The 25,385-nt window shown below is 46.4% G+C and overlaps 3 protein-coding genes across 7 annotated transcripts; 2 read left to right on the forward strand and 1 right to left on the reverse strand.

The window, feature by feature from the left end:
• The first annotated feature begins 481 nt into the window (after positions 1-481).
• On the forward strand, positions 482-10,176 carry LOC131186320 (RNA-binding protein 4B-like). Of its 5 annotated transcripts, none has more exons than XM_058159758.1 (4): positions 482-623; positions 1,762-2,187; positions 6,082-6,739; positions 9,486-9,625. In XM_058159758.1, the coding sequence occupies exons 2-3, from the start codon at positions 1,776-1,778 to the stop codon at positions 6,729-6,731; spliced, it is 1,062 nt and encodes a 353-aa protein (XP_058015741.1). In that variant the 5' UTR covers positions 482-623; positions 1,762-1,775; the 3' UTR covers positions 6,732-6,739; positions 9,486-9,625. The 5 variants fall into 5 exon arrangements, with proteins under 5 accessions (XP_058015741.1, XP_058015742.1, XP_058015739.1 ...); XM_058159759.1 differs by having other exon boundaries at positions 605-674; XM_058159756.1 differs by lacking the exon at positions 482-623 and adding an exon at positions 699-855.
• A 108-nt stretch (positions 10,177-10,284) lies between these two features.
• CCDC87 (coiled-coil domain containing 87) lies at positions 10,285-13,712 on the reverse strand. Its single transcript, XM_058159754.1, has one exon. It carries the CDS (start codon positions 13,585-13,587, stop codon positions 10,978-10,980), a length of 2,610 nt encoding a protein of 869 aa, XP_058015737.1. The 5' UTR covers positions 13,588-13,712; the 3' UTR covers positions 10,285-10,977.
• An 85-nt stretch (positions 13,713-13,797) lies between these two features.
• CCS (copper chaperone for superoxide dismutase) lies at positions 13,798-25,312 on the forward strand. The gene is made up of 8 exons (XM_058159762.1): positions 13,798-13,914; positions 14,857-14,929; positions 17,837-17,974; positions 19,360-19,540; positions 20,526-20,586; positions 21,506-21,583; positions 24,197-24,300; positions 24,602-25,312. Exons 1-8 carry the CDS (start codon positions 13,873-13,875, stop codon positions 24,753-24,755), a joined length of 831 nt encoding a protein of 276 aa, XP_058015745.1. The 5' UTR covers positions 13,798-13,872; the 3' UTR covers positions 24,756-25,312.
• Positions 25,313-25,385: the final 73 nt, after the last annotated feature.

Genomic DNA, 25,385 nt, shown 5'->3' on the forward strand with positions numbered 1-25,385 from the left:
CCTTTAAAAAATTCATCGTGGAACTGTCGAGTTCCTGATCTTTCCTCCCCCTTGAACAGTATGGCTTCCCCCCGGATCTTCTCCCATGAGACAGTCTGCTTTGTCCCCCCCCCCCTTGCATCTTATCGAATGGAATAGTCTGACCTAAGTCCTCCTCTCCCCCCCCTTCGGCTTCTTCTTTCTCCCCTTTACCATTCCGTTGGCAGTGGCTAACATTCGTCCCACCCTCCCCACCTGTCAAACTTTGAAGGACCTATCGTCTTTCCCTCCCCCCGGATTTATTACCACCTTTTCTGGCTGACTTCCGGCAAGCGTTGACTTCCCTCGCCTAACACGATTGGCCGAACAGTTGACGTACAGCGAAAGGGAAGGCAGGGTCACTTCTCAGCGCCTCACAGAAAACGATAGCCAATCACCTTGGGGGTTTTCTAAAGACGAGAGCTGATTGGGTATCCGTCTTCCAGACACTTTCCGCTTTGGCCATTCGTAGTGCCCGCCGTCTCTTGACGAGACCAATCACAACCCAGACGAAGGTGAGGAGGCGGGCCAAGACCTTGGAAGAGGAGGTGAAATTTAGTTGCCGCCGCCGCCGCCGCCATTTTGTGCTGAGGGCTGTTGCTGAGGTTTGTGAGGGGCCGGTTCAGGCGGGTGGAGGAAGCGGGCGGCGGGCGAAGGTGCGTTGTTGTGGGGGACTCAGCTTGCGAAGGGCTGCATGCCTTGGCCTTCTGCCTCGGTTAATGACAATATTTCCTGATATTAACGCTGAGGGCGCACATAGACTAGAAACACGCCCACAGCCATACACGCTACACAGGCATACACAACCAGGGCCTCTGCTCGTACAAAGTTCTGCAGGTATATTACACAAACGCACGCACCTTTCTTTCTTTCTTTCTTTCTTTCTTTCTTTCTTTCTTTCTTTTTCTCTCTCTCTCTCTCTCTCTCTCTCTCTCTCTTTCTAATCTATCAAATCTATCTCCACACACACAAACACCACACACATGGCCTCTGCCCATACAAAGTTCTGGTATATTAAACACACATAGATATACATACTTACATACTATTTCTCTCTCTCTAGATAGATAGACAGACTGACAGACAGATGCACACATCCTAGGCTCTGCTTGTACAAAGTTCTGCTGGTTTATTACACATGCATATACTGGTACATACAATAGATAGATGGATAGATATAATCAATAGGTGAGAGACAGATAGATAGAGATACATAGAGATAATAAATAGGGGAGATAGATAGATAGATAGATAGATAGATAGATAGATAGATAGATAGATAGATAGATAGATAGATATGCATGCATGCACAGGCATGCACAAACACACAAACTAATACATCATGGTCTTTGCTGGTATATTACACACGTACACTTATAAATACTATACAAACATATAGATACACACACCCATGTCCTCCACTTACAGAAGACCTATATTTTACCTGTATTTTCCTGGTATCTCCTGCATGTTCATAAGAGCTTTCTGGAAGATTTAGGATTCTGATTGCATAATGTGCTAAATCAAAAGATGCGTTTTTCAATATAGTGGGCTTCTTCCACAGAATTAGAATCACTTAAAATCAGTGCTTAAAGAGGCTGAACCCCAAGCAAACTTATTTGTCTTCGATCAATATAACCTCTTGGGCTTTTTTTTCCCTTTCTGCTGCTGAATTGCCTCATGCTGTTCGATTTTGGTTGTTCAGAGCCAACTAACCTTTCCTTCTTCGGCTCCCCCGCTCAGCTCTAGCCACCACCATGGTGAAACTTTTCATCGGCAACCTTCCCAGGGAAGCCACCGAGCAGGAGATCCGCTCCCTTTTCGAGCAGTACGGCCGAGTCCTGGAGTGCGACATCATCAAGAATTATGGGTTTGTGCACATTGAGGACAAGACGGCCGCCGAGGACGCCATCCGCAACCTGCACCACTACAAGCTGCACGGCGTCTGCATCAACGTCGAAGCCAGCAAAAACAAGAGCAAGGCTTCCACCAAGCTGCACGTGGGCAACATCAGCACCAGCTGCACGAACCTGGAGCTGCGGTCCAAGTTTGAGGAATACGGCCCCGTGCTTGAGTGCGATATCGTGAAAGATTATGCCTTTGTGCACATGGAAAGAGCTGAGGATGCCGTCGAGGCCATCAAAGGCCTTGACAACACAGAATTCCAAGGTGGGAAGTGGGGCTAGGGTGGGCCGTGGAAGCTGGAAGCCAAACTTTTCCCCCCTTCTGGCTTTCCTTCCCAAGAGGAGGTTATTTCCAGAGCTCCCAAGGATCCTCGCTCATTTTACTGACCTTGTGAGGATGGAAGGTTGAGTCAACCTTGAGCCGGTCAGGATTGAACTGCTGGCAGTCGGCAGAATTACCACACAGTACTGCATTATAACCACTGCTACTATGCCCCCTCCTTCCGTGGCAATTGAGTCATATTTATGACGGTTGCGATTTCTCGGGTTCATCTGATCACCTTTTGGGAGATGACAAGCAAAGTCTTGGGGAAGCCAGATTTATTTAACAACTGTGTTACTAGCTTAACAGCTGCAGTGATTCACTTAATAACTGTGGCAAGGAACAGTTGTTAACTGGGGCAACATTCCCTTAACAAATGTCTCACTTAGCAACAAAAATATTGGGGTCAATTTTGTTTAAGATGTGACTTGCTCCTTTGTTTGGAAGGAAATACAGTTTTGTCCAAATTGGGATTGAAAAACAAGGCCAGGAATAATTTTGTAGGAGTGTTTTGAGGCCCGTGAGATTAATAATCATTCTCTTTACTATTAGAATATCCTTTCTGTTCATTGAATGCATAACGAAATGCCGTTACGGTAAGGCAATTAAAGCCCGCATAAATTATATAAATACTATGTCACTGGATGCAAGAAATACATTACAAAAAAACTATTGCAATTCAAAGGCTTTCTAGCTTTGCAGGTTATCCACCTAGTTTCCCTACGTCATTAGAGCGGAAAAGAGAAAGGATTTATTTATTCCCCCTTTTTTAAAAGACTTAGAACAAGCAACACCATAGGGATTTTCTATACCTACGCCTTCCGTTGATTTAATTGATAAAAAATATGCAGGGTGGTTGATCCAAGTTGTTTCGATTGGTGGTTGGCTTCATGTGATGCTTGGCCTTGGGTTACTTTGAGCAGAATTTATCCAGTAAACCATAGTTGGCTGGATCTGCACGGGATGCCAAGCCATCTTAAACAGTCTACAATGACTAGGTTCAGACAACCTAGTCTGAATATCAAGCTCAGGAAATTAGGAGTCCAGACAGTTCAATTGAACCTATATATTAGTATATATTTGCATACTAATCGTCAAAGCAAATTGGCGGTAGATAAGAGTCAATAGAATTCAAGCTGGAGCCCAGAGGCTTTTTTTTCTTTTGTGGACATGAAGGGACTCGAGACTGATGACGCATTTGACCCCTCTTTCAGGCTCAGCCTGGTCCTCTCCCATAGTGGCTTAGAAACTTGAGGGCAGTTGGCAGGTGAGATATTGAGGTATATCAATCAGTCAATTTCCGGGGGAAGGGAGGGGCTGACAGAGGCGTGGATCTTGATCCTTGATGTCTCCTTTTCTTCCCTGTTCCTGTCTGTTCCTCAATCAATGTGTGGAAAGGCTTCCATGCTTCTTGTTTTCCCAAGGCTTTGTACTCCTGTCTGGTGTTCCCTGTAGCCAACATTACCCAGCTTTCTCCATCCAGGACCCTCAGCCACCCTTCTCTCTATTTATCTCCCGTTGCTTTCGGACTGACTATCCGCCTTGCTGTGATTTGATGCCTTCTTTCCTCCTCCTCGCTGCCAAATAGCAATCTGTTTCCTAATGCCCTGCGCTTACATTTTTTTTTCCAGTCAACTTGCCTTTTTTTAATTTCCGTCTCAGAAGTTGCAGAAGTCTCAGAAATTGAAACCACTTTCTGCCCTGGTTATTAACGGCTAATGTTGAGCGCCCTGATAGGGTTGGGGTCAGCTGTTAAAAATCCACAACAGAGGTCAGTGCAAATACACTAAAACACAGCAAACTTTGGCTGTATTTTAGGAGAAATCCCTCCCTCCCTGATACATTTAATTGAGGTGGCAATTGTAGGTGACACATAGTGGCAGTTTCCTACTGGTCAGCAGAAATATAATTACTTCAAGGATTTTTGACCATTTCATTTTCCTTTCAGTTACCTGGAAGATTCTTGAGTATAGTTTGATGATAGTGTGATCAGGAGAGGGATTGGTGGCAGTCTAGAAATGAGGCTTGAGGCTTGTTCATCGGACATTATTTTGCAAAATTTATTTAATCAAATTATATGTCCACCACCCTGAGTGGCACAGTGGCCTAAAGGTGAAAGCACTCCCCTCCCACTCAGAAGGTTGAGAGTTCAATTCTAGCCAGCAACAGATGTTTCTCTATCAGGACGTAAAGAGAATATATCTGCTGTGATCTCGGCTTAGGCATCAGGAAGGGCATCTGGCCAGTAAACGCTCAGCTCCATTCCACTCCAGGATTACAGAGTTGTAAAACGGAAAAAAAATGGCCACGCCCTAAAAAATCCCTTTTTATGACCCTGTAATCCCTTAATTGAACTAAAATTGACAAGTCAAAAGAATCCTCAAAGCAATAAGAAAAACTTACCGGTAGCATTCTGTTATGATGAATTAAGGATCTGAACAATTAAGGGAAATGCTTGCTTGGTCTAGCTAGTGGATTAATAATATGTATCTTTCTGCTAATAGCATTTTATGTAGTCTCACAGATTTGGTACAGACCAGTACCAAAGAGAGGTAGTCCTCAATTTAACAACAGTTTATTTAGTGACCATTTAAAGTTACTACATTGGAAAAAGTGACCTATGACCATTTTTCACACTTATGAAGATTGTGACCTCCACTTGGTCATGTGATCAAAATTGAAATGCTTGACAATTGACTCCATTTCTGCACTCTCCCAGGGTCACATGATTGCCTTTTGTGACATTACAAGCAAAGTCAAAGGGGAAGCTACATTCATTTAACAACCGTGTTATTAATTTAACAACAGTGATTCACTTAACCTTGGCAAGAAAGATCATAAAATGGGGCAAAATTCACTTAACAAATGTTTCACTTAGCAACAGAAATTTTGGGCTCAATTTGTGGTTGTAAGTTGAAATTTACCTGTATGCGCTATTGCTGAATTTCAGAACTGTGAAAAAACAGTATTGGCATTTTAAAAAATGATCCAGGATGCAGTCTGATTATCTAGATGTCTGAAATAGATGGAGAAATTGATATGAGTGGCATTTGGTTTTTCTCCCTTTCCTCAGTCTCTTGATTTCAATGGATGAAGAAAGTACAGGCCACTGGGTGGGACCTGGATTGTGTTTGTAGCTCCCTACCTCAAGAGCACCAAGTCTCCAAGGACCGCTTCACAGAATAAAGGGAAGGTGTTTGAATCCTCCCACATCAGCCTGCAAACGAGTAAGGTCAGGGCACAGCCATGCCTCCTGAAGAGTCAAACTGGAGAAGGAAGGAAGAACAGATCCTGCTGTGTCAGTGGGAAATAAATCTCAAAACGTTTAGCTTAAGTATAAGAACCATCCCTTTAAAATTCAGCAAATCTGATTGTTTCGGAGCACCTAGAAAACACGGGAAGCTGCATGACCCCCATAGATGTCTCGGAAATAATTCGCATTTCACATTCTGGTCAGCAAGATTCTCGGGTTTTGATTTGCAATCCACTTAACTGCTTTGCGGCCTGCCAAAACATTTTCGGGCCTTAGTGGCCAGCATCAAATTGGGGAGACGGCTATAACTTACTTTAAAAGAGGGCAGAATCGGGTTCTCGCTGCCAAAATGCTTCCATTTCCTGAGTATAATTCGCTGGTCGCTCTGGACCAGAAGACGCATTGGGTCCTCGAACAGCTGTTGACTTCCCTCTTTGACCCACTGAGTCACAGCCGGGGATTTCCTGGTTTGTTAGCTCTCTTTTTTTTTTTAATATAAAAATAATTCTGAGCTGCTGTGCTGTTGCTTTGAATTGTCTTTAACAAATCTTTATAGCTGCCCTTCTTGCGTCTGTTTCTTCAAGGCAAAAGAATGCGCGTGCAGTTGTCTACCAGCCGTCTCAGGACCACGCCCGGGATGGGATACAAGAGTGGCTGCTACCGGTGTGGGAAGGAGGGTCACTGGTCTAAAGAGTGCCCGGTAGACCGCACGGGGCAAGTGGCTGAGTTGACCGAACCTTATAGCGAGCAATACGGAATGGTGCGCAACCCGTACCCTACAGGCTACGGGGATCCTGTGTATTACGAGGACCCCTATGGAATGGTGGATTATTATAAACGGTATCGCGCGAGAAACGCTGCGGCCTATGGGGCTTCTGCATACGACACTTATGCGGAACACACCATGGCCCAGTATTCCCAGTACGCCCAGTACTCGCAAGCCACAGCCATGGCCAGTCGCCTCTCTACCTCCTTAGACCCCTACGAGAGGCCCCTGATGCCATCCTCGGGAACTGCAGCCGCGGTAGCCGTCGCTGCTGTGGCCGCGACATCCTCCTTTTACACCCGGGATAGAAGCCCTCTGCGTCGCTCGGCCGCTGCGGCTTCCACCGCTGGAGACGTGTACGGATACGAGCGCGTTCAGCTGTCTCCCGTCTCGCGATCCTCTCTCTACGATGTCCAGCGTTTCGGGCGGGATGCAGGCGCGGACAGGTTGCGATACTCCGCGTATTGAGTCTCGAGGTGAGCGTGTTTTTTTCATCAGTAGTTTGGAGGAGGAGGGGGACGGCGCATCGGTGTCGGTGCTGGTGAGACGGGGGGGGATACCAGCCGGCGGCTGGGTGGGTCTTTGGAGGATACCTGCCTGCTTGGTGGGGGAGATGAAACCGAAGACCAGCATAGATGGGAGCAAAACACACCAATTAGGAACGTCAGCTTGCTATAAACCTTGTCCTGCAATCTTCCCAAATAAAAGTGGCTCAGAGTGTCCCAGGGATAAGTTGGCTCCCAAACCCACATGCCATGTCCAGGACATCTCAAATTGCTTCTGGAGAAAGGATTTACTTCTGGGAACTACCCCGTGACCATTTCAGAGTTCCCCGGAATATTTGTTCCTCCTTACTTGTGTGCTTCGTTACAGTCAGATTGAGGGGAGGTCTTACCCGAGAACAGTAGATTCCGCTGTCTTTTATTTCTAAAATCCTGGCTAGGCTTGCCTCGTTGTTGTTTTTCTCCTTCCTCTTCTGTTCCCATGGCCCCATATATTGCACTCTTCTCCCAGGATTGTGGGCGCCTCGTTCCTTCCTCGTTTCCTGTTTCCCACTATCACCTTAAACTCAAAATTAGGGCAAAGCGGCCGCATCCTGACCAACTGGAGATAGAGCGGCTTTTAACCAAAGCGGCTTGGAAATTGAAGAGCGACTTTGGATCACACAAGATGCCCCAGTGTGTACTCTCTTGAGCCCCACCTGAACCAGGTGCTTTACGAGCAGAAGGGCAATTCCCATCCATGAAGTTATATTTGTGGACATCTTCCTTTTGCCAGTGTGGATAATAGTTACTGGCACCAGCCAGCTCCCTCTGCAAATATGTCCTAATTCATAAAAATTCATGGATGCTTTTGGGCCCCAGTAGAGATTCCGATGTATGTTCCGGACTATAAGACGCACCTACCTTTTTTTGGGGAGGAAAACACGAAAAAAAATCTGCCTCTGCCTCAAAGCAATTTGCCTCCTTGCAGCAAACTGCCTGTTTGAATTTCAACTTCAGCACAGCCTAATAATTAGCACAAGCAGCTTCCCGAAGATCAGCTGCTTCAGGCTGCAGGGATTGCCATAGCCTATTGCTGCCTCCCGCACCCCATTTTCCAGGGGGGCTACATTTGGGGTATGAGATGCACCCAAATTTCCACCCTCTTTTATGGGGGAAAAAGTATGTCATATACTCCAAAAAATACAGTAATTCCTTTTGTTCATGATGCTGTGATTGCTGTGTTTTTGTTCTGTCCTTAAGCCTGTGATTTCTTTTCACTGGGTGACACCCCCCCTCCTCCCCCAGGTTGAATTCTCCTGAAAGATAATATTCTTTTCTTCTTCCAAATGGTTTATCGTTTCTGTTCCCTTCTTTTTGTAGAAAAAAAAATAGAAGAACATTCTAGTTATTCTCATGCCTTGAGAAATTCTTAGCTGCACTTTCTTCCGGGTGTTTGGTTGCCTTTCACGTAAGAGGTGACCGGAGCAATTGTACGCTTCCTTCCTATGACCAAGCAACAGATGTCTAATATGAAATGTTTTATTTGCAGTCCTTTCCCAACAGTTCCAAAGAGTGGATTCCTTTCCCTGCAGTGTTTAAATTACAACATTTTCACTCACTGTCCCCTAATGTCCGTCTCCCTGAGAAGAGCCATCAGTATACCGACATTCATCCAAAAATGTAATTTTGTGCGCTGTGAGGGTTGGGGAAGGTGAGTAGCCAGTGTTGAATATCCCACTGGTTCCCTTTCACTTGCCCTGAAGGATCAAGGTTTTGTGACCATTGTGCATTTTTGGCGAAAAATTAAGTTAACCAGAATTACAGGTGGTCCTCATTTACCATTCATTTAATGACCACTCAGAGTTACGACAGCAGTGAGAAAAGTGACCTATTACCAGTTGTCACGCATAAGACCGACACACGATCCCCACGGTCTCGTGATCAAACTTCGGGTGCTTGGCAACCACATGTGTTTATGATGGTTGTTGGCACCCTGGAATTGTCATCTGGGGCCTTCCTAGGAAGCTTCCGACAGGTAGAGTCAACGGGGAAGCCAGATTAGTTTTGGTGCTTGCCTGTTTTAACAGTGGTAGTGATTCACCTAGCAGCCAGGTCAAACGTAAAACGGGAAAGGGCTCACTTAGCAACTTGCCTAGCTTAGTAACGGAAATGTTGGGACTGAATTGTGGTCACTAAATCTAGGACCACCAGCAATCCAGCCTACAGAGGGACAGTTGCTCATGACAAGGTACCACAGTTTTCATGTACAATGGCCGATGTTCAGTTCCCAATATTTTCAGTGAAAAGGATCAGGGAGAAAGCAATTAAGAACGACAGTTGTCTAACACAAGACATTTGAAAACCACTTCCATTGTGGCAAACAAGATCCTTAGCCATCTGGCCAAATGGGTCCCAGCCTTAGATCTGTTCCAGCTTGTGGCCACCATCAACCTTTCCAAAGACCCTAGAAGCATCTAACACAGGAGGGGACATTCAAAAATCACCCTTAACTTCCCACCTGAGTTAATGCTCTAAGGCCGGGATCTCCAACCTTGGTCACTGACTGGCTGGGGAATTCTGGGACTTGAAGTCCCCAAGTCTGAAAAGTGGCCGAAGTTGGAAGACCCCCTGCTCTAAGGAAGGTGGGGTGGGCTCAGCCACGGAAGTGCCATTTTTTGTTTCTCTAGGCAGCCCCCAGCACTGAGCCTGCAAATGAACTGTGTCTTTTATTTTTCAGGTAGGCTATTTGAGGGCTGGACATCGGGCTCCTGTGGCGTGTTCACGTCAAAGCTATGCCAGGCTTCACGATGTGTCGATTTTGTGTTTAGCATGGTCTCACTTATGGACATTCTGTGTCTCTGCGAAGCTTAGTGACCACTAACAGTCCCTGTTCTCTTTTTCAAAAAAGAAAAAAAACAAAAAAAAAAACCAACAACCCCAAAACAAAACAACCACATAAAAGTTCCCCCCACCCCACCAAGCATTATTGGAAAGAGGGGAGGGCAGGGCTGTGGGAATTGGGGAGAGGAGGTTGTTGATAACTGGGCTTGTGCCCTGGACTTTGGTCGAACTCTGTCTAAGCCTGGACTTCGAGCATAGACAGAGGGACCCACAGAATAAACAAGAGACAAATATGTGGCCTTACAAGGATAACTTTAGGCCAATTCGTTCCAGTTTGATTTGCAATTTCTCCTCCCTTGTGTAGGCTCGATTTTGGAATTGAATAATTCTAGCTGATCCAGTTCCTTTTTTCTTTTGTATTATGAGAAGACATTGTCATATTTGGTAGCTGCCTACATTTGGACTGTAGAAAGCTTTTCTTTTGCTATGGATATTATTAACCTGTGACTTTTTGTTCTTTTAAAGTTGACATTTCTCTCCTTTTTTCCCCCCTCCCTTCTCCAATAAAATAAAACATTTGTAACAGATCCTTGAAAGTGTCTGCGTTGTGCAATTCCAGTTCGAAGGGACGAGCTCACCTATTATCCACACGCTTTGCAATTTTGCATCCAAGTAGAAAGGGCTGCCGGGAAGAATGCGATCCTTTTCAAGAGCCAGAAGCTGAAAAGTTTATTTTTCTACGTTAGGATTCATTTCCATTCAGAATTGGGCTTTTTGAGGGGTTTTTTTTTTAAGACAGGAGAAGGAAGTAAGCTCTTATTTCATATTTTAAAATGTACAAACTAGATTTGAGGTCTTGGTTTTGTCTCTCAGTTTCTGCACATGTGAAGATTTCTCCAAAATGTCTATTTTCCAAAGGAAAAATCAACTTAGCTTCAGACGTGGCCCACCCAATATAGGTGTCTAAGCATTATCTACCTTTGGACCTGCTTAAAAAAATAGCCAGTGCTTTAAAACCATGAGGACCAGAAACATGTTTTTAATGAAAGACAAAACTGCTCAACGGTTACAAATTATATTGGCAAAGAAAGCAAAGCTGACAAGCACCCAACTGCCATTTTGCTATTTTTTCCTGGGGATATTTTGCAAGGTGTCAGCTTTGTCCCAAACCACCACCTGTCTAACCTGTGTTACCTCCAGCTCATCCTTGAACCTAAGGAAAAACTGGTTTCACTTTTCCATCAAACTGATTTAAACTGGTGCTGCCTCTATTGTCCTCAGCCTCCTAAACTTGTGGGGGGGGGGAATATAACGGAGGGCGGAATCTGGACATAGTTGCAAAAGCGTTGTCCAAGTGTGCTTCCGAGGCACTAGATAGTGAAGCCAACCTAAAAAAGAGGAGAGAGTCTTCCCCAGTTCCTTTTTTCGACCGCCTTGCTCAAAACTACGGCCCGACGCTCCTGCTGCAGCCAGTAAAGCATCTCCACGATGTCCCTCTCCATTTTATCTTGGTACGGGCGACCCTTGAAAGTCACCGTATCGTTGAAGGCATCGTTGATGTGTTTCAGAATCCCGCGGAGTTCGAAGTTGTACTGCTCCAGCTCGGAATACAAGTGGCTTCTGATGTTCGACTCTTGCATTCTGTTGGTGAACGAGCCGAGCTCCTTGCTGAACAAGCGGTTAGGATCCGAAGCCGTCTGCTCAAACTCTTCTATTTCAGCCAGCAGTAGCTCCCTATCCTGGATAAACTGGGCAGCAACTTCCCAAGAATTCAGCATGTCTGGAAGCAGTAAGTAATACTGGTTGGAGCTGTACTTGATGGCCATATCTAGCCTTTCCCGTTCGGAGAAGTGAAGGACGGTCCACAGTCTTTCCAATCTCCTCTGTAGGACATGGCAGTCTTCAAGCCTGTGGTCACTAGTAGAAGAACCTTCCAGGCCCTCCAACCAGGTGCTGCTGACATTCCACAATCCGCTGTGAAATAGTTCTTTCTGGGACTGAAGCTCGGCTGCTTTTAGCTGCTTCCTCTTCACTTTCTGCTTCTTCACTTCATCCTCGTTTAACATGGCCTGCATGTCTTTCTCCTTCCCATCTTTCTCATCTTCCTCAGGGTTGTACAAATGAAATATAACCGGCAGATAGTCGGCGGTGTTGTTGCTGATGTATTTCAAGTACTCGTCGATGTTAAACGTGGCTTTCCACCATTTGAGCCAAGATGCATATTCTTTTGAAGCTAGCTTCTTCTTAGATACATTCGGGGCTTGAGATGCCTCAACCACTTCCTCAGGGACGAAGGGCCCAGCTGGGAGAATTTGACTCAGCTCCGTATTAACGATCTGCTCGCTTTTTCTCTTCGTCAGCGTGGAGGAAGCAAAACAGGAGGAGCGAGGCAGGATAGTTGCAGGACACTCAATCAAGGAGCCTTGGTCAAACTTCAGGTGCTCTTTAGGAATCGTATCCATCAATTCCTTGTAGATCTCCTTGACATCTTCTCCAGTAGACAGCTTGGCATCCAGCATCTTCATGGTAGCAGGACTTATCTCCCCCAGGAGGTGATTGTAGATCGGTAAAGACCTATCCATCGTCACATTTTCCAAATAGTGCCTTTCAGACACCTGCAGATCAGCTGTCTTTACCACCATCCTATCATGGATTCTGACATTCACCGTCGCCGCCTGAGGATGAGAAGCCGGGGCGGCGATGATGGTGTTTCTCCGCTTCGTCTCAAAACGCTCTTCCTCGCCCAGGGACTTGAGCATTCTCTGCAACTGCAGCTGGCGGTTCTCGTTAGCTCTGGTCCACGTCAACACTTTAATGAGGGGAGGGAGATCTAAATCATCTTGCTCTCCTTTCCACGGAGTCTTCTCCGAGACAGAGGCCCGGACCAGCCTCTGAAGGTCTTCGGCTAGGGCTGCTGGACCCTTTACTTCGCCAGGTTCAGGGGATTCCGGGCAGCGACAAAGCAGTTCAGGGCTAATCCGGCGAGGGATCAAATGGATGCCGAGTTCATCGGCTAAAAGCTTCCCTACCCTCATATTGGGCAAAGACTGGCACCTGAGAAGGGTGGAAGTCGCCGGGATAATCTGAGGCCTAGACCAGTTGCGTGAGAATCCACGGGGAGAAGGAGTAGCAGCGACGGCAGCAACAGCCATTTGCTGCAGGAAATCAGTTTTCCTGGCCTTGGGTAGATTCAATTTCTTTATTTTGCTCATGTCCAGCAAAGGTAACTCTTCCAGCTCTTTCACATCCTGGGCTATTTTTTCCTTCTCCGTCAACGTACGGGGCCGGATGTATCTGATGAAGTAGCAGATAGTGATGCCCAGGCGGTTGCCGAGGGAATGGGTGGTCATGGGGCCAAAAGGGCTGGAGGATTTGGTCGGCGAGTCGGGCGGGCGGTCCGCCAGCCTCTTCATCTCCCACACCAGGCGCTGGCGCACGGCCACCACGTTGAGGAACTTGGAGCAATCCAGGGCCAGCTGGGCCGAGAAGCGGATGAGGTTGGCGCAGTCGGTGAAGATGCGCCGCAGCCGGCAGCACTCCATGAGGCCCAAATAGTGGCGGAAGAGATGCTGGGAGACCAAGCCGAGGTAGCTCAAGAGATGCTGGTAAAGCTCCCGGTTGGCGTCGGGGCTGAAGGCCGGGTCGTGCAGCACGTGCTGGAGGTCTTTGTGGGCCTGCTTGATCTGGGTCAGGATGATGTCTCGGAAGGCCCGCACGTGCTGAGGGCGGGCTTGGGCTTCCTGAGGCCCCGGCTCCAACCGGACCTTCACCAAGTGCATCAGGGCCGAGAGCGAGATGGGCACCGGCAGCTCCTCCTCCTCCTCTGGCGGGCCCAGAGAAGAGCCGGACAGGCAAGGCTTGACTCGGGAAAAAGTGGTGGGGAAGAGCGAGAGCGGCGTCAGGATGCGCCGGTACTGCTCGCGCAGCTGCTGCGTCCATCTTCCCGTGTCCTCCAGCCGGTACAGCGACCGCCCGGGAGGCGACACTCTCGACGCCATGGCGGGAAAAAAAAACAACAACACCACACCAACCGCCGCAACAGGCCCAGCTTTCGGTTCGGTCTCCTTGACAACCCAGCGATCCGGCGTCCTTAGTCGTCCGGGCGGAACGCTTAAGCCGCGGCGTCCGAGTTCCGCTTTCGGTTCCTACTGCGCATGCTCACCTCGTAACAACCCGGCGGCGCCTTCCGCTTGGCTACGGAGGTGTTTGTGTGTGTGTCACCTTCAAAGAGGTCCGGGTGGATCATAATTTTTGTTTTTTTCCTTTTTATCCGTGACGGCAAGATGGACGGAGCTCCTGAAAGGGGCGGAGGACTCCGCTGCACGGTAGGGGAACCCTTCCCGGGTGGGAGAATCGAGCGCTGCCTCTTCCTTCCTGTCCGACGCTTTGCGCATGTCCCAAGAGGTTGAAAGCGGCGCGGGGGGGGGGTTTCCTTTTAAAAAGCAGGAGCAAAAGGGGTGCAGCTGCACCGGTTGAGCTACCTACTGGGTCATTCTTAGAAATGGCACCTTTTTTTTTTTTTGAATTTATATCCCGCCCTTCTCCGAAGACTCAGGGCGGCTTACATTGTGTAAGGCAATTCTCCAGCTCCAGGTGGGCTTAGATCTGGCTGGGGGAACAGGTACAGCCAGTCCTCGACTTAGAACGGTTCGTTTAGTGGCTGTTCACAAACTTACAGCGGCACTGAAAAAAAAGTGGCTTTTAACACTTTTATTGACCGTGGCTGCATCGCCACCTGATCGAAATTCAGAGGTTTGGCAACTGATTCGTATTTATGACGGTTAAAGCGTCCCGGGGTCGCCCGAATCCCCCTTTTGTGACCTTCTCACAAAAGCAAAATCGATGCGGAAACCCGGATTCATTTTACAGCCGTGATAATAATTTAACAAACAGCGGTGATTCACTTAACGACTGTGGCGAGGAAGGTCGCAAAATAGGGCAAAACTCACTTAACAAATGCCTCGCTTAGCCGCAGAAGTTTTGGGGGGGACAGTTCCGGTCGTAATTCCAGGACTACTTGTATGTGGTAGGTAGAAGTATGGCAAGGGCAGGAGAAAAGGCCCTTCCAGACTTCCTGTGGAACCTATCCTAACCTTCCTGTTAGATCAGAATTTTGGGTATTATGTCAGTATTTCTCAACCTTGGCGGCTTGAAGATATGTGGACTTCAACTCCCAGAAGGGTTCCACTTATATATGTCAGGCGAGCCCGTATTCAAAGACTTTTTATATTTTTCACTGACAGTTTTCTCCTTCTCTTTAATTGTAGCTGGAATTTGCTGTCGAGATGACTTGTCAAAATTGCGTGGAGGCGGTTCAGAAAACACTGCAAAAGACACCAGGTGAGATCAGCTTCGGAACGATCGGCATTCTTTTCAATGTTTATTTTATATTATAAATTTCTATAATTTATAAATTATGATATAAACATAACTTATAAATAACTCAGTGTGGTGAACATATCCAACACACCCTTCCTTCCTTCTTCCTTCCTCTTCCTGTTTTCCCAAAGCAACAATCCTGTGAAGTGGGTTTTGCTGAGGGAGAGTGACTGGCCCAAAGACAGTGCTGCTAGTTTCGTGGCTTAAGGCAAGACTAGAACTGGTTTTCATACCTAAGATGGGATTAGTCGCCTGGTTTCTACCCAATAGTTTACTTCCTCATCACTTCATTTTACCTACTGAAATTCCATAGATGTAGAAAGAGTGTGTCAGAAAGGCAACTCATTTTTCCATTTAGCTGTTTTCTGGCTGAGTAGGAAGGACTCCCGGAATAGTCAGCCAATGTTGTTGTTAGTTGCGAAGTCGTGTCCGACCCATTGCGACCCCGTGGACAAGATTCCTCCAGGCCTTCCTGTCCTCTACCATCCTTTGGAGTCTATTTAAGCTCACACCTACTGCTTCAGTGACTCCATCCAGCCACCTCGTTCTCTGTCGTCCCCTTCTTCTTTTGCCTTTTCTTTTGTCTTTCCCAGCATTAGGCTCTTCTCCAGTGAGTCCTTCTTTCTCATTAGGTGGCCAAAGTTTTTGAGTTTCATCTTCAGGATCTGGCCTTCTAAAGAGGAGTCAGGGTGGATCTCCTCTAGGACTGACCGCTTGGATTGCCTTGCATTCCAATACAGAGCACCAATTTTGGGAAAATTAATTAAATCCATTAATTATTGGAAGCCTTGTTCCAGATGCAAAATTATTTTCATGAATTGCTAAATGTAGAAATGTTGCTGTTAGCTTTGGGATTTTCTCCTCAGGATGATGTAACTAGCTCGGGCTTTTCTCAGATCAAGCTGCAGGATGATTATTGCCTGTTAGAAGTTGTCTTTTGGCCGGAAATTACCAAAAAATGTTGAACATCACAGTCCACCTGATCCGCAGACTGTTGCAAATGGCCATAAATAACAAGCCAATTGCCAAGCACCCAAACTACAATCACAGTACTGCAGATTGGCATGTAGCAGTCAGAACTTCCAAAACGGGTCGTAAGTAGTTCTGGGGAGGTGCATTGTAATTGGAATGGGTGCTAAGGGACCGGTTGTTAAGTGAGGACTACTTGTACAAGGAGACATAATGAGCGGTTGGAGGAAGGCAGTTAATAGACTAACCCAGGAAAGAAGTATCCCGACATTACATGATGTACGTTTACCACCTTGAATTACTTATGAAGTAATAAGGAGGCAAGATAAAAATCTAATGAATCTAAGGGATTAATTAAATTTACCCAGCGAGCCTGTTTGATCTAACAGTTAAGGCACCATGCTAGAAACCAGATGACTCTGAGTAATAGTCCTGCAGTAGGCATGAAAGCCATCTGGGTGACCTTAGACCAATAGTTAGAGGGGGGCAATTTGATTTTTAATGGGGGCAATTCGAAAATCAGCTATTAACTGAATTTTTGAAACCCTGCTAATTGTTCTTATATATTTGTGATGAAACGGCTGTGTTTCATTTACCTATTGTTGTCTTTGTTAAAGTGCATTTCCTAGGGCCTGGTCTGAAAAGGCTATCCCAGCTGGGGGGGTGAGAGAGGAGGGAGCAACTTCCAGCCAATCAGATGTGTTCCCACTAAGGATCATTGGACTGGTAGAGTCTCTCTCTTTGCTTTGCTGTTGGGTGGTTGCAGGGAGAATCTGCTCTATGGAGTGACAGTGGATGGCTGCTGGGGGAAGCCCAGCTGTGAGGATTCAGAAGCAAGACCCAAGTTTAAGTAAAAAATTGTTAGATTTACAATTCCTCTCTCTCAGCCCAACCCACATCACAGAAGTTGTTGCAGGGAAAAGTAGGAGGAAGATGTGTTGGATAGGTTCACCACCTTGAGTTATTTGTAAAAATGATAGATAGATAGATAGATACATCCATACATACATAGATACATACATAGATATATATAATAGCTGGCTGGCTGGCTGGCTGGCTGGCTGGCTGGCTGGCTGGCTGGCTGGCTGGCAGATAGATAGATAGATAGATAGATAGATAGGAAGAATTCTTTATTGGCCAAGTGTGATTGCACACACAAAGAATTTGTCTTTGGTGCATATGCTCTCAGTGGACATAAAAAGACAATACATTCATCAAGAATCATAAGGTACAACACTTAATGATAGTCAGAGGGTACAAATAAGCAATCAGGAAACAATATCAATATAAATCATAAGGACACAAGCAACAAAGTTACAGTCATGCAGTCATAAGTGGAAAGAGATTGGTGATGGGAACGATGAGAAGATTAATAGTAGTGCAGATTTAGTAAATAGTTTGACAGTTTTGAGGGAATTACTTGTTTAGCAGAGTGATGGCCTTCGGGAAAAAAATGTCCTTGTGTCTAGTTGTTCTGGTGTGCAATGCTCTGTAGTGTCGTTTTGAGGGTAGGAGTTGAAACAGTTTATGTCCAGGATGTGAGAGGTCTGTAAATATTTTCCCAGCCCTCTTTTTGACTCGTGCAGTATACAGGTCCTCCATGGAAGGCAGGTTGGTAGCCATGGTTTTTTCTGCAGTTCTAATGATCCCCTGAAGTCTGTGTCTGTCTTGCTGGGTTGCAGAACCAAATAATAAAGGTGGGATATATAAAATCGCTTAACATGAGCATATCCCAATCTTGGCAATGTGAAGACGTGTGGAGGTCAACTCCCAGAATTCCCTAGCAAGCTGCTGTGCAGCCAGCTGGGGAATTTTGGGAGTTGACGTCCACACGTCTTCACGTTGCCAAGAGTGGGAAGGCCTACCCTTACATGTTTCTCTCTCTCCATTTCCTTACAGGGCTCCGCATAGTTGACATCCAGCTGGATTCCCAAACTGTCCTGGTGGAGACAAGTCTTGGTACTGAAGAAGTCCAGAACCTTTTAGAAACTACGGGGCTCAAGGCTGTGCTGAAAGGAATGGGAAGTAATGTTCCAGGTAAATCCCGACACGATCTTCCACTTCCTTTTCCTGGAATAAATCTCCAGCAAAGTGTTAAATTGCTTTGTGGTGTACAACGTCTTTTCCCCCCCTCCCGCAAACGACTGATGAGAAGTGGAGGGGAATCGCTGGAAGATTTCTGATGGGTTTAAAGCAGGGGTGAAATTAAAAAAAATTCCCCTACCGGTTCTGTGGGCGTGGCTTGTTGGGAGGCCATGTGACTGGGTGGGCATGGCTAGCTCAACATCACTCATGTAGAGGGGCTCCTCAGCGGCCCCTCCACTCCCAGCCACTCCTTGTCGCGAATGGCAGGAAAATGGGGAGGGGAATATTCCTGCCTACCATCCTTCCCTCAGGCTGGGCTGAGATTGAGGAAATGGATGACAGGCAGGAAAATCCCTATTTTCTTGCTCCATTCCAGCTGCTCCCTCCCCCCCCCCCGTCCCACTCCCTCCTGGGGACTACCTTAAAGAGACAGGCTGCAACAGCTCGGTTGTGAATGGAGGGAGAAAAGTTAGCATTCTCTCTGCTGCATTTAACATTGAATTCTGTGGAAGAGAGAATGCTAACTTTTCTCATTCCATTCAGAACGGATTGTATTTTATACTATTTATCATATTTTTCAGAGTATAAGACGCACCTTAGTTTTTGGGGAGAAAAATAGGGGGGGGATGGAATTCTGCCTACCAGGTATTTATCTGGTTAGTCCTTAGCCTGGTCAGCTTCAGCACATTAGTTCGCTTCTTGGTTTTGAGGTTGGGGCTGTGCTTCTAAAACATAGCTGATAGTCTGAGGGAGCAGCAATTAGAAAAGCAGGCAAAGCACGGAAGATCACTCATGTTGGGGCTGAAAAACAGCTTCAAAAGCACAGCTGATCGTCGGAGGGAGCAGCAATTAGAAAAGCAGGCAAAGTACGGAAGATCGTTCCACTCGTGTTGGGGCTGAAAAACAGCTTCAAAAGCACAGCTGATCATCAGAGGAAGCAGCAATTAGAAAAGCAGGCAAAGCACGGAAGGGATAAGAGAAGACCGTAGCTATTCCACGTTGCCATTTTCGGCAATGCGCTGGGTTACATTCGGAGTATAAGACACACCCAAATTTCCAGCCTCTTTATGAAGGAAAAAAAGTGTATTTTATACTCTGAAAAATACAGTATGTTGTTTGTATTCTTTGTCGTGGATTGCACCAGTGAGGCTAAAACCAAGTTCGTTGTATAAATGATGTACAATGACAATAAAGACTATACTATATTATATACTATATTTGGTGATGAAACGTCTGCAAGAAAACCACCAAGCTCAGAGAGCAGCAAGGGCCACTCAGATTATTTTCTACTATAAATGTCTATTTCACTCTCTATTGACCTCCCTTCCCCCCCCAAGGATTGCTGGGCACTGCCGCCGTGGCCATGGTGTCCGGCCGTGGCCTGATCCAAGGCGTTGTGAGGTTCCTGCAAGTCTCACCCGAAAAGTGCCTCGTGGACGGCACAGTCGATGGTCTTCAGCCAGGGCTGCACGGGCTTCACGTCCATGAATTTGGAGACCTCAGCCAGACTTGTGACAGGTAAGAGGCTCTAGAATTCTTCAGTTCTACGGCGGAATGATTGAGTCTGTCATCTGCACCTCCAGAACTGTCTGGGTTTGGCTCTGCAACCCAACAAGACAGACACAGACTTCAGAGGATCATTAGAACTGCAGAAAAAACAATGGCTACCAACCTGCCTTCCATGGAGGACCTGTATACTGCACGAGTCAAAAAGAGGGCTGGGAAAATATTTATGGACCGGAAAGGAGAAAGGGAAAGAGGAAAGACAAAGAAAAAGAAGAGAAGATGGGAAAAGAGCAAGGAAGGAAAAAGAAGGAAAGTGGGGGAGGAAGAAGAAAGAATGAAGAGGGAGGGAGGGAAGGAAGGAAGGAAGGAAAGATAGAGAAGGAAGGAGGGAAAATATAGAGAAGGAAGGAAGAAAAGAAGGAAGGAAAGATAGAGAGGACGGAGGGAAAATATAGAGAAGGAAGGAAGAAAAGAAGGAAGGAAAGATAGAGAAGGAAGGAAGGAGGGAAAATATAGGAAGGAAGGAGGGAAAATACAGAGAAGGAAGGAAGGAAGTAAAGATAGAGAAGGAAGGAGGGAAAATATAGAGAAGGAAGGAAAAAAAGGAAGGAAAGATAGATAGAGAAGGAAGGAGGGAGGGAAAATATGGAGAAGGAAGGAAGAAAAGAAGGAAGGAAAGATAGAGGAAAATATAGAGAAGGAAGGAAGAAAGTCCTACTTTAGTACTTGGCCTCCAGCAGACAGCAAGCCTCCTCTCTAGGACAGGGGTTTGGTCCTGTCTGTGGTCTTGCTTTTCTCTGCTGGAGACAATCGATTCCCCCAGCCCTGCCCGCAGCGGCCACCGCAGCGGCAGGTGTCCTCGACATGAGTGAGTTTCAGCTGGCCACACCCCCCAGGTCAAACACAACCCCAGGTGGTTTCAGGGGTTGTAAAAGTTGGAGAGAACTTTTGTTTTCCTGACCCCCAAATCTCCCACTCTTGATTTCATCCTAAACAGTTGCGGAGACCATTTCAATCCCCAAGGGGAATGCCACGGAGGCCCCCAGGATCTGCACAGGGTGAGTTAGGCCTTCGCTTGCTTTTTATTTTTCTTGGTTTACCGTACTTTTCGGAGGATAAGATACACTTTCCTCCCCCCAGCCCCCTAAAAGTGGGTGAAAATTGTGAGTCTTATACATTGAATGTAGCCGAAGCCCCACCCACCTGCCAGCCCACACCCTTCTGCTATTTTCAGTCTCCGCGCACCCTGTTTTATATCCGTTCCAGGCTGCGGGGATCACCACAGCACATTGCTGCCAATTGTTGCCTCCACCGTCACGTTTTCGGGCCCCACCCCATTTTTAGCCTCCGTGCGTCGCATTTTTGTCCAGTTCTAGGCGGCGGAGATCAATGGCGGCTGTGATCCCCGCCGCCTGGAACGGCCACAAATGCGATGCACAGAAGCCGAAAACACAACGCGCGGAGGCAGCGATCAGCGGTAATGTGCTGTGGCAATTCCCGCAGCCTGGAACAGCTGTTACAGTGGTATTCCGGGAGGCCAATCCAACCGCCAATCAGCTGTTCCTGCGAAATCAGGCTTCGATAACCTGCTGAAGCTAACCAGGCTGCAAGGACGCTAGCCAGATGAATACTTATGGATGCTGGTAGGCAGAGGCAGAATTGTTTTTTCCTTTTTTCCCCCCAAAAAAACTAATGCACATCTTATACCCCGGAGTGTCTTATATTCCGAAAAATGCGGCATGCCTCTGTTACCTTGGATGGAGTTCCAGGTTGGATGACATGCGACAAATTGTGAATGCTCCAACACTGGAGGCTTTTAAGAAGATAATTGGGCAGCCGTTTTGTCTGGGATGGTACAAGGTTTCCTGCTTGAGCAGGGGGTTGGACTAGAAGACCTCCAAGGTCCCTTCCAACTCGGTTTATTCTGCTATGCTATGAATTGTGACTGTTAAGTTGAGGACCGAATCGGTTTTTCAGCACGCAGGCGATCTTGGGAACATCTTGGCCACTGCTGATGGAAGAGCAACCTTTCGTATGGAAGATCCTCAGCTGAAGGTGAGTCGCTCTGGAGCAAAGAAGCTGTCCAGCCAGTGGGTGGATGAAAGAACTCACTGGGGGCAACGGATCAGGTAGGGTGGGTTTGGAGCAGCTAGTTAAATCCCCCCCCCTTTTTCCCATGCTAGAAACTGTCCATTCTCTGCAACTAGCATAGAAACTGTAAGTTTTAGTCCCAGTTTAGGCATGTGTTGTGATCCAGGCCCAAATAGGTAGTAAAAAACTCAGTCAGTGTAAAATAATAATAATAATAATAATAATAATAATAATAATAATAATAATAATAATAATAATAATAATAATAATAATAATATTATTTTAATTTTTATACCGCCCTTCTCCCGAAGGACTCAGGGCGGTTAACAGCCAGATAAAAACAGTACAATACAATACAATAAAATCACTATTAAGAAACTTGTTCAATAAGGCCGATAAATTAAATTTTAAAATACGTATTATAAAATAAAACCCCAATTAAAATCCAATTAAAAACCCCTCTTATGCCAGTCCTGCTCTGAAGAATAAGTACGTCTTCAGCTCGCGGCGAAAGGTCCGGAGGTCAGGAAGTTGTCGAAGTCCTGAGGGAAGCTCGTTCCAGAGGGTAGGTGCCCCCACAGAGAAGGCTCTCCCCCTGAGTGTCGCCAACCGACATTGTTTGGCTGACGGCACCCTGAGGAGCCCCTCTCTATGGGAGCGCACAGGTCGGTGGGAGGCATGTGGTAGCAGAAGGCGGTCCTGAAGATATCCCGGTCCTAAGCCATGGAGCGCTTTAAAGGTGGTAACCAGCACAGGCAGCCAGTGCAGCCTACGCAGGATAGGTGTTATATGAGAGCCACGAGTGGCTCCCTCTATCACCCGCGCAGCTGCAAACAAACTTTATTTTTAAACAAACAAACTTTATTCGAACAGCTGAGAATTACTTCATTCTCTGTGCAGTCCAACTAAATTAAAGCAAATTCCTTCCAACACAAATTCGTCAGTCCTATCACCAACTTTGGTCCAATTAGCCAAACTGCCAAAGGCCTTTCTTGCAAAAGTTCAGAAGACACCAATATGAAACATGCAACAAGACAAAGCTATCAACGTTGTTTTCTGGCAAAGAGCCCAAACGCCGTTGCTGGTCTTTTAAGCCTTATGGGAGGGGCCAATCATCTCTTGGCCTTACTCCCGAGTCGTCCTTTTTGCTTTAGCTGTTCTTGCCTTCTGGCAGCTCTTCTCATGCGCGCATTAGGAATAGGCTCCTCCTGTTCCTCTGCCTCACTATTGTCAGCCTCTGGAGGCTCACCTCACTCCCTGATGGCCCTGGCCCCACCTCTGCCTCCAACGCAGAGCCCTCATCCTGGCCTTCCCCAGCCTCCAGGATTGGCCCACACTCTGCCTCAGCCTCATCGCTGTCTGACTCCGTTGCCAGCTCCGCAGGCTGCTGGCGGACCACAACAGCATGAAACCCGGCTTGGGTGACTTTGGGCCAATCATCTGCAGACTCTGAGTTCTAGTCCCACCATAGATATAAAAGTAGGCTGGGTACCTTTGGGGCGATTACCAAAAGATGGTAAATTCTAGTCCCGCTTTAGCCATGGAAGTTGGCTGGCTGACTTTGGGCCAATCTCCTGGAGATGGAAAGTACTAGTCCTGCCACAGAATAAGGAAATGAAGAAGGCTAAAGAATAAATAGAAAATATAATTAAGACAGAGATATAAATAAGATGGAAATGGTTAGTACCTGTATGATGAGACCAATGATGATTATTGTTAATACGGTATTATCACTAGAAGATATGAAGAAGAAAAGGGAGAATTTTATCATGTTTAATTCTTTAATATAGTGTAACATTAAGTCTAGAGAAATAATGTGAATGACGTTGTAAATGGTGAAAGAAGTTTTACAGGGAGGTTTGTACCCACACGACACATTGCTTAAGGAAAGATGGAATGTTTATCTTTGTAATTGAAAAATAAAAAACTTTTAATAAAAAAAATAGGATAGGGATAGGATAGGACAATAACAGAAGAGAATAGAAAATAGAATAGAATAGAAAATAGAATCAATATATATAGAAGTAAAATACCACTCACGCATCATCACAAAATCTCCAGAACCGTAAAGCCTACAAACTTGAAATTTGCCACGTATGTTCCTCTTGGCTTCTAGGTGCTCACTGAGAAAGGATTTTTCGAAATGACCATCAGAGCATTAGTATTTCCTATCTTATTATAACACGCTCTGATGCTAATTAGTTAAGACGTTCTACTTCCGCTCCTAACTTGAAAATAACTCTGGAGAGAATGGGATAGAATAGGACAGGCTTCTGTGGGGCACGCCTCATGGACAGAAGGGGCTAGAAAGCCTGAGGGAGAGAAGGGGATAGGATAGCGGAGGCTTCTGTGGGGCAAGGCTTACATAATGACCACGTCACTTGCTTAACGATCAGGTCAGCCCGTCAAAAAAATCAGGTAGGAACCCATGATGTCTCCTCCCTTAGCCACTTCTCCGCCGAATGATGAATCTCTGATCCCTTTTCGTGGTCATGAATCGAGGACTTCCCGTCTGTTTGTGACTGTCATGGAGCAAGGCTGGGTCCACTGACGGTGTTATCTTCTAACCTTCTTTAGGTGGACGATATAATCGGCCGTTCCTTGGTGATAGACGAAGGGGAGGATGACTTGGGCCGCGGGAATCACCCTCTGTCAAAAATCTCGGGAAATTCCGGGGAGAGGTGAGAAAATCCAGGATGAATTGTTTTATTTTTTTTGCTGGAAGATGAGGGTTTTCTGAATGTCTGCGAAGTAGCAGGAAGCAGCCACATATTAGTGTAAGGTTTTCGAGTGCAGCTCAGAATCTGATAAATCCAATGAAACGGTTCTGACCAAGGCTTCCTGAGACAGTAAAAAGCACACAATTAATCCCCAAACCCCTCTTTTTATTTCAAATGGCTGTGAATTCTGTTCATTCACAGCCCGTGATGAGTCACAAAGAGTTGGTAAAAGAATAGTTTTTGTTGTTATTGTTTTTGGCAGAGTGGCCTGTGGAATCATTGCTCGCTCATCCGGCCTCTTCCAGAACCCGAAGAAAATATGCACCTGCAGCGGAATGACTCTTTGGGAAGAGCGGGAAAGGTCAGGGAGCAGGCTAGGCCAGGCCCCTCCCCAACAACCCACTCCTCATCTGTAAGGACGTGGACTTCCACTTTTGCTCCCCTCGGGCTGGAGTTTGCACAGGGGGCTCGCCCGATTCTCTTAAGGCGCGGAGCTCTCACTTGGCCTCTGGGAAATGACCCCAAACAAGGCAGGTTCTTGCGTGTGTGTGTGTGTGTGTGTTTGTGTGTCTGGAGAGAGAGAGAGACACACACAAACATACAAATCGGCTTTTTGCTGGCAGGGGAAAAGATCATTACTGCACTTGGCAGGGTTTTTTGCCCTCTCCCCAAACCTCTGAACATTCCAATAAAGCAGGGGTCTCCAACGTTGGTCCCTTTAAGACTTGTGGATTTCAACTCCCAGAGTCCCTCAGCCAGCAAAGCCATTTTCGTTTAACACTGGAAATTTGGAGCTCAGTTTTGGTCACAAGGCGAGGACTACCTGTACTGCAAAATCATTGTGTATTAGGGTGGGCTTGGGAGTGGATTTTTCACGTGAGGGTTCTGTCTGGGACAGTGGTGCAATTTGAACTGCGCCTCTGTTCTTTTCATTTCTTTGACCATCCATTAAACGATATAATCTTCTTAAGCAGCTACTGTGTCTCTTCCGGTTTAATGCATTGCTGATAGGTAAAATGGATCTTTTTTTTTTTTTTTGTGGCTGA

Source organism: Ahaetulla prasina, chromosome 17 (genome assembly GCF_028640845.1).
Source record: "Ahaetulla prasina isolate Xishuangbanna chromosome 17, ASM2864084v1, whole genome shotgun sequence".
NCBI classification, from domain to species: Eukaryota; Metazoa; Chordata; class Lepidosauria; order Squamata; family Colubridae; genus Ahaetulla; species Ahaetulla prasina.

Coding starts and splice junctions, on each gene's coding strand:
- CCS (XM_058159762.1), top strand. CDS start 13,873: ATGGACGGAGCTCCTGAAAGGGGCGGAGGACTCCGCTGCACG. Junction 17,975..19,359: donor AATGGGAAGTAATGTTCCAG/GTAAATCCCGAC, acceptor TCCCCCCCCAAG/GATTGCTGGGCACTGCCGCC. Junction 19,541..20,525: donor CTCAGCCAGACTTGTGACAG/GTAAGAGGCTCT, acceptor CATCCTAAACAG/TTGCGGAGACCATTTCAATC.
- CCDC87 (XM_058159754.1), bottom strand. CDS start 13,587: ATGGCGTCGAGAGTGTCGCCTCCCGGGCGGTCGCTGTACCGGCTGGAG.
- LOC131186320 (XM_058159756.1), top strand. CDS start 738: ATGACAATATTTCCTGATATTAACGCTGAGGGCGCACATAGACTAGAA. Junction 856..1,761: donor GCTCGTACAAAGTTCTGCAG/GTATATTACACA, acceptor TCCCCCGCTCAG/CTCTAGCCACCACCATGGTG. Junction 2,188..6,081: donor TGACAACACAGAATTCCAAG/GTGGGAAGTGGG, acceptor TGTTTCTTCAAG/GCAAAAGAATGCGCGTGCAG.